This window comes from Priapulus caudatus, unplaced genomic scaffold, assembly GCF_000485595.1.
Source record: "Priapulus caudatus unplaced genomic scaffold, Priapulus_caudatus-5.0.1 Scaffold302, whole genome shotgun sequence".
Classification (NCBI taxonomy): Eukaryota; Metazoa; Priapulida; class Priapulimorpha; order Priapulimorphida; family Priapulidae; genus Priapulus; species Priapulus caudatus.
This window is the reverse complement of record NW_014577363.1, coordinates 230,830-239,121: the sequence shown is the minus strand read 5'-3', so window position 1 is coordinate 239,121 and position 8,292 is coordinate 230,830. Positions and strand designations below refer to the sequence as shown.

General features: G+C 41.5%; 1 protein-coding gene and 1 long non-coding RNA gene across 2 annotated transcripts in view; one reads left to right on the top strand and one right to left on the bottom strand.

The window, feature by feature from the left end:
- The window catches only part of LOC106808748 (uncharacterized protein ZK1073.1-like), an 18,404-nt gene extending 11,227 nt beyond the window's left edge, over positions 1-7,177 (bottom strand). The window contains exons 1-2 of the mRNA XM_014811590.1: positions 7,016-7,177; positions 1,509-1,747 (exon numbers count right to left, since the gene is read on the bottom strand). Of these exons, the coding sequence (XP_014667076.1) occupies positions 1,509-1,747; positions 7,016-7,106 (330 nt within the window). The 5' untranslated portion in view covers positions 7,107-7,177. The remainder of the gene's footprint in view (positions 1-1,508; positions 1,748-7,015) is intronic.
- Positions 7,178-7,253: 76 nt separating this feature from the next.
- The window catches only part of LOC106808750, a 2,038-nt gene continuing 999 nt past the window's right edge, over positions 7,254-8,292 (top strand). Inside the window, exon 1 of the long non-coding RNA XR_001393808.1 lies at positions 7,254-7,351. This is a non-coding gene — a long non-coding RNA (uncharacterized LOC106808750). The remainder of the gene's footprint in view (positions 7,352-8,292) is intronic.

Below are 8,292 nucleotides of genomic sequence, written 5' to 3'. Positions count from 1 at the left end.
AATGACAGAAACAAAAATCATTCATGTTTGTTTATATTTAGGATTATTTTTTAATTTATTATTAAATCGATATAATAGAGAGAGAAAGAGAGAGAGATACATACAGAGAGAAAGAGAGAGGAGAGAATGGTACAGAAAGAGAGAGAGAGAGAGAGGTGTACAATGAGCGAAAAAGAGAGGGGAGAAGGGTACAGAGAGAGAAAGAGAGTGGGGTACAGAGAGAGAAAGAGAGAAAGAGAGAGAGAGAGAGAGAGAGAGAGAGAGAGAGAGGGCACGGAGAGAGAGAGAGGGGAGAAGGGTACAGGGAGAGAAAGAGAAAGAGAGAGGGGAGAAGGGTACCGAGAGAGAAAGAGAGAGGTGTACAGAGAGAAAGAGAGAGGGGAGAAGGGTACAGAGAGAGAAAGAGAGTGGGGTACAGAGAGAGAAAGAGAGAGCGAGAGAGAGAGAGAGAGGGGGGGGCACGGAGAGAGAGAGATGGGTACAGAGAGAGAAAGAGAGAGATACATAAAGAGGGGTATAGACAGAGAAAGAGAGAGGTGTAGAAAGAGAAAGAGGGCGAGAGAGAGAGAGGCGAGAGAGAGAGAGAGAGAGAGAGAGAGAGAGAGAGAGAGAAAGAGAGAGAGCAGGAGGTACATTTGTCCATAACGCAGCTGCCCATCACCGTGATTGGCAATCAGCGTGAACATGCAAGTACGCGTGAGATCATTACAGAATTACAAAATAAACTTGTCCATCGCTGCCTCTAACCAAAGTAAGAAGGCCAGAGTATGAGAGAGTTACAGAGACACAATATATCTCCCACCATCCCATCCCCCCACAGTCAGTAGACGTAAGCATGAGAGCAAGAAAGAAAAAGTTACGTATACAGATAACACTAAAGAAAATTAACATATGCTGACAGTCGGCCAAGGCGAGTAAAAATAGTCATGGACCCCAGAATTTCACCAGAAGATCGCCCAGTATGCAAGGGATTGCTAGTTTTATAACATTCCATAAACACTATGGTAATTAAAGTGTTACGATTGCAGTACCACATTCTGCTTACTGTTTCCTAAGATTGAGATACATCTGTAGGACACAAGCACGAAAACTACTTTAACTATACTCAAAATGGTTAGGAACTGCGAGGGAAAGAATTACAGTTCATTCCTCAAAGTATTTGCTCTGAATCTTCGTCATCACGATGCATAATAGGGCACCAATTTAGTGTCAATTTCCAAGAACACGAATCACAAACTTTGGAGCTTCATGCAATTAGCTGGGCCCCAAATATTTTTTTCTACCAGGGCGCAGATGGCAACAACTCTTTTTCGAGCAGGTTCACTGCATAATCATAACACTCCTCCTCCCCCCACACCTCATCGCCCAAACCAACATGCACACCATGACCCTGGAACAGGCAACATGTAAGAACACATGGTCACACGCGAACAACCATCTGGCCTTCGCATTGAACCACGCGCGACCCCCCCCCCCCCCGATTGAAAAATCGCCATGACAACGCTTACGACGTATTTGATGTTGAGCTGGTCGAGCACAAAGACGAGCTCCTGGCCGAGCTGGTGCATCGTGGGGAACGAGTAGTTGGCGGGCAGGTCTGGTTCGTCGTCGCCCTGGCCAGGCACGTCCACGTGCACGTATACGACGCGGCCGGAGATCTCTGCCATCGAGGGATGCTGCGTGAATTGCACGAGGCTGCGGTGGTTCGAGCCCATGTCGTGCACGGTCATAATGACCGGTTTCCGACCTGCAAGCGAGAGAGCGCGAAGATTGTCGTTTAAAAATATGAGAGGACAATAACAACAATGAGTGACCACTAAATATTATGATGACTGATGCCTGACTGCTACATGAGAGGACAATAACAACAATGAGTGACCACTAAATATTATGATGACTGATGCCTGACTGCTACATATGAGAGGACAATGACAACAATGCCTGACACAAGAAGTTGGGGGATGTTCCATAATAACAGGGGGTTAATAATGCCAAATTTGCCATTATTACCCCCCTGCTAATAACGACCATGGACAGGTAGAATGACTGGTTGAATGTGGAGGTATTGTGGAGGGAAATGAAAATAATGTGAGATCAACATGGCCGATTGAGAATCCGAGGTACTTTCTGGCAAGCAGCACACCTGTATGCTTTGTTGTAATATGATACCTATCAGAAACAATTTCAGTTTATGCTCGAATTTAGTAACTGACATTTTGTTTAATTTCTTTTTTCTCTCTCCCTTTTGGCCCTTTCACTTTATTTCTCATAAACAAGAAACCACCTAGATAATTGATGAGGCCATCTGTTTCAACTGACACCCTCAAGAAACCCCAGCTTGGCTGTATGATCGATTCAAACATGATTAGTCAAGATGTTTCTACACTATCTAATAATCAAATGCACATGTACGTGTTACTCGACTTCCGATTACGGTTTTAAAGTGGCTACGGCACAAATTAATCTAGGCATTATAACAACATGAACCCGTTAGAACTTAGGAGACATGTTCACGAATAACACCAAGGCTTCCCAGACGTGTTATTTCCGGCACTAGATGTGTACCCCCCCCCCTGCCACACACACACACACACACTAATCTGCAAAAACTCCATGGCACATTTAACTGCTACAGGAAATCAACAACCTTGCGCGACGAACGTAAAAAAACAGCCGCACGGTCTGGTTAAATTTCCTCTTCGTGTTTTTGTTCTGGGAAGAAGTCCAATTTTAGAACTCTGTTAGAGTTGTCATAGCGCCAACGACACTTCGAGCAGAGGTTCATTACCTACGCACGTGAGATCTCCTTGCACATAGACAGTTATATCCCCACAGGTGTTAGTCTTGACTACATGTCTCGTCGTCTCATAAATACTGGGCACTAGAAGAAATCAGGCAAATGGCACAACAGTAGGGCAGATGGGGTCATTGTCGTATCAGGTACTACAGATATGTACCCGAGGTAGTTTAAGGTTGTTTAGTATTATGTTTATATTTTTATATGAGGTATGTTTAGAGTTAGGGTTAGGGTTAAGGTTAGGGTTAGGGTACACTTCTGTAGTACAAGTCTGGTACACTTTGTGTATACATATATGTACCTCGGGTACATATCTGTAGTACCTGATACGACAACAACCCCTTGAGCAACAGTAGGAAGGAAGGCAGGTGGTAGGCTACGTGGGAGGGGAATGTGACGCATGTCTGATAAAATCAACACTGTAACGTTGCACTTGCGTACTGCACTTTTAATATTTGCACGCGCAACTTTGTTAAAGCACCTGTACTCCCGCTTATCATGAATATTTATAATAGCCTCAGGGCAATGGGACTGTATATATCTATAAATAAAACGCTCATAACATTAATGGCATGTGATGCCAATGCGCCCAACCATGAAACTAGTCTACTATGGCTCATAGGGTCTATGTCCCCCAGGGCAGGGAAAAAAATATTATTTATTTTTCGGGGGCTACTTTTCAAGCTCGCGTGCATAAAAATAGCACTCTAAAATTTGGTTTGCATTGAACTCGATGCAAATTTACGGGGGCTCTTTTTGGCATTTCCGGGGCTCTTTTTGGCATTTCCGGGGCTCTTTTTGGCATTTCGGGGGCTTAATCGCCCCGAGCCCCCGTGTATTTTTTTCACTGCCCCAGGGTACTGCCGGAACGTACCCTGGTCACTATTTGATATGGTTAGGGTTAGGATTAGGGTTAGGGTTAGGGAGTAGGCGTAGGCGACTCCCTAGACTCGTTAGTGGAGTAGGCGAGGTACGGTACGGCATATTAGATAGTACCAGGGTATACCGGACCGTACCCAGGGTACGTTTCGGCAGTACCCCGGGGGACATAGACCCTCTCAGCTCTACTATGCGATAATAGCAAAATGTCAGAACTTGCTTATTCTGTGAAGTATTTATCTTACAAATAGAAGGGAGTAAGGAACACGTTTAAATTTTATGAGGCAGCAAAACGCCCACTTTAGAAATTGACGATCACCACACGCAACAACTACTCGGCATAATGTGCATGGCGTGACGTGAATTTAAATTAGGATTCAAAGCAACAAGTCGAGCGTCGAGACCATATCTTTAGTAACTGCATTGTGGCAATAAATATGAGCACAGAGCACCGATTACTGTCGGATAGTTTACCTAAATATATATAAAAACTGCTATAACAATGACTGTTGTTTTTGCTGGCAGTAAATATGAAATAATTAGAAAGAGTACAATGCTCTCACTGGCCACTGCATGTATTCTGGGACACAAACTGATTATTACATGCAGTGTTGGCTCCACCTTGCATTGCTTCTATTTGCTTCTAAAATAGAATATATACACTTGCAGTGTTCAAAATATAATTTCAGTTATCACTACCAGTTCATTTGCATTCTCGGTCTTAATTCTTATTAACTCAGCAGGTGTAAATCATTGCATTCATACAAAACAGCAATCAGTTGCAATGGTACCAGTGACGCTGAGAGGGTCTATGTCCCCCAGGGTACTGCCGGACCCTAACCCTAACCCTGGTACCAGAGCATATAAATCTGGACAACGTGATTTATATGCTCTGCTGGTACTATCTAATATGCCGGACCGTACCTCGCCTGCTACACTAACGAGTCTAGGGAGTCGCCTACGCCTACTCCCTAACCCTAACCATATCAGATAGTTACCAGGGTACGTTCCGGCAGTACCCTGGGGGACATAGACCCTAGGAGCACCAGTGACACTGAATCTTAGTAATAATATTTTTAATGGGTTCCTTGATATATATTCACAGCTGTTTATTAAGTTGTGATGGCTGTAATTTAACAATGCTATGCAATTATCCAACATTCCTATCATGTTTTAAGGAGTAATTATGGGAGGCAAATTGAAATGTATTAATCACACACCAACTCATTCCATTATAATTACACATTCCCAGTTTGAATAAACTTGAGTTAATATTTGAGTACATATATATGCAACACTAACCCTAACTGATTAGTAAATCATACTTTATGCCCCCAGCCATATATACCTATCTAGGATCAAGATGATAAATCTGTCAATTTAGCACAACTACCGGGCTAAAACCTTTAGACCACCCTATATAAATCATACTTTACGATCGCTGTATCGATGTAATGCCATACTGGTTCATTCTGTAGTGTGTACGCCTTTCACAGCAATGGCTGTGAGTTCGATCAACCTGCCTGAGCAGTGAATTTTCTCAAGAGTATAAAAAATCTGGCTATCAACATTAGAGAGAGTGAATTTCTTGCAGTTTTGGTGACCACACGAAAGGAGAGCCTGTTGCTAGTAATAATGCGGACACAAGTTTTAACATGAGGTTGATTTTGTGTAATGTTCAAGGACTAACTACTAATTAGTGCCACTGGATGAGATGTAGACCCAAACCCTGTAACCTACGCATTACAGATTTTTTTTTTTAAAGAGTGCTACCAATACAACATTAAGTCTGAAGAGGTGTCTAGAAAGTATTTTGGCAGTTATTAAAAAAAATCAGTAGAGTACACTTTTAATGAACTGATATAATGAATTGAGCAATATAAGAAGCACGTTTGAACAGGTGGAAGATATTAGCAGCATAGAAAAAAACGACATTACCAGTGAGATTCGAGACACGGTTATTTAAACAGAAAATAAAATACATTATAAATACATTTCAAAGCTAGGAAAAGTATGGCACTTAATATAAAGAGCATGTAGGGACATGGTAATCAGGGCTCAAGGACTTATTACAAAATACTGCACTCTATGTAAATTCACAAGGCATTTCACAGAAAAAAAAAGAATATAAAGCAGTTATCCTGCAAAAGATGAATATTTAAGAGTACTGTATTACAGGGGACACACATCGCTGTCATAGATCGCACAGCATAGCATAGCATAATTAATATTGGTTAAATGGGCTGACCAACTGGTGTCCCCTGTAAGTTGTAATATTGTGGCCCCTAATATTTAGTCTAGTTTTTATTACCTAAAGGATTTTGCTGTCTTTTAATGTCATCAAAGATTTTATTCCCAAAAACAGGAATCAGGTGATTATAAGTATTAACATATTAATTCGGTCTTCACTTTAGGCTAAGGAAGAAACATTTTTATCTTATACTCTAAGCAAATATTTGTTACATGGCTGTTTGACTGTTATTAAATAATATGCAAAGTGCAAAGGTGATATAAATATTATAATGCATGCTAAAGTAAACGTAATAGGCAGCAGTGAGTTGAGGTGTCATCATCACGTGCTGAACCTACGATGATGATACGTGAAGGTAAACTGAGTCTGAGGTACAGACCCAGATTATTTTATACACAGTGGCTATATGCCCGGCAGCCGGCGTATATCTGACGGCTGCCGGGCACGGTCTTCGATTTCCTAAATGCCCGGCAGTTTTTAATTTTTAGCGTTATCTCAAGTAAACAAGGGTTAGGGTTAGAGTTAGGATTAGGGTTAGGGTTAGGTTTAGGGCTAGAGTTAGGGTTTTTGTTAGGTTTAGGGTTAGGGTTAAGAACTGCCGGGCATTTAGGAAAACGAAGACCGTGCCCGGCTGCCGGGCATATAGCCACAGCGTATTTTATAATTTTAGATTCGAATAAGCAGCAACACCCACCTTAGATACAATAATGTAACCCAACAAGAGTTACCCTACTCTTGCTGGGTTACATTATTGACATTGCATCTACACGGTACACCCACCTGTGAGTGTGAGCAACAACACTGTCAACAGCACAGAATGTTCAGCAGTGTAGTTAGGCGATAATCATAAGTGATGCCGGGTATACCATAGTCCTATAATTCTACTCTTGCCCAATTCCAGTGACAGTGTAAGGTTGATCATTTGATGGATTACAATTACCACTCTTACTCTTACTTACTCTTCTTAGTGAGGGGAGGGGCATGCCATTATTGGGGCATTAATCCGTAGCCGTCGGAAAAGGAGTGCGTGCAATAACGCACAATCTAGAGTAGGAGCAAAGCAGAAACGGTTTAACTACATAACGTACCTATTTGTTCTAAATCTCCATAAACGTAAACGTCTAGATTTCCAGCCGTTTCTGTACCGACGACGTGTTTTGTTACAGGCACAGTACTCATTTTGATTTTGACGAATATCTCACTACAGAATAGAAACTCGCATACGCATGAGCATTCGAAAAATTCTAGTCCTTGGGAAACAATTGAACAGTACTTATGGTGCGAATACAAACGCCACCTAGATATGGTCACGTGTTTAAAATGGCCGCGAAAACGGTATTAATTTTGAAGAGGAAACTGCAATACTTTGAATCATAATGTGAACAAAATTAGAAAGAATTAGACTAAGACGGCTTACACTGATTGTAAGTAGTCTGTGTTATAGTGTTAGAAGTACGTTTTTAATCGACTTAAGCCATAATTATGTGAACTGATGGAAGCTAAAAATTAGGTACCAATGGGCAATGGCAATGCCTACCAAGTCATGAGCGAGTTATGTTAGGTGTTTACGCGCGAAAACACTGTACTCTGTAGAGTGTAGACTGTAGCCAGTAGAGTTACTTTTATTTGCTTATTCAGGTAATTATCAGTTCATTTATTTTAAACAGCGTTTACATGAAATTAGATAAGCAGCTTTATGGCTACCGGTACCAATTATAAACACAGAAACTATGGTAGGCATTTACGTTGGCACAGTTGTTGCTGAACATTGAGTTGAGTGTTCAGTGTTGTGATATTGAGTGATATACGGCCCATTGTCAACAACATTGCAACTATAAACTACGACTAATGCCACTGAACTTTCATTCTATGATACAGGAACACATTTAGGGTAGTGACAGTGTGTTATATCCTACACTCAACCTACCAAATAAATTACGCCACTTGACTATGTCAAACAAAAAATCCTACCAAAGTAGCAGGGTTTTAATGTCAGAGGAAAATTGTGAGGTAGCAATTGATTAACTTAGCATTTTTACCTAGTAACCCCACACCTATATACAAATTTTATAGTTTTCCAGATCAGATCTAAGCTGTTGGTCACAAAACACGATTGCTGAAATCTCTTTCATTTCTGCATAGGTGTGAAGTTAGCGCGTAAAAATACTAAATTAACATTTTTAAGCACTTCCATTTCTGCAGGCATGGGTGGAATGTGGAAGTGACATTACCTTAAGTGGACAGTGTGCAGGATCTAACCAGGGTTCTCCCTACGTTGCGCAAACCGGGCGCGCCCGCCCCGTTTGGGAAAACTCTCCCCACGTTTCAATCGTTGTGCCCCGTTTAAATTACCTCCGCCCCGATT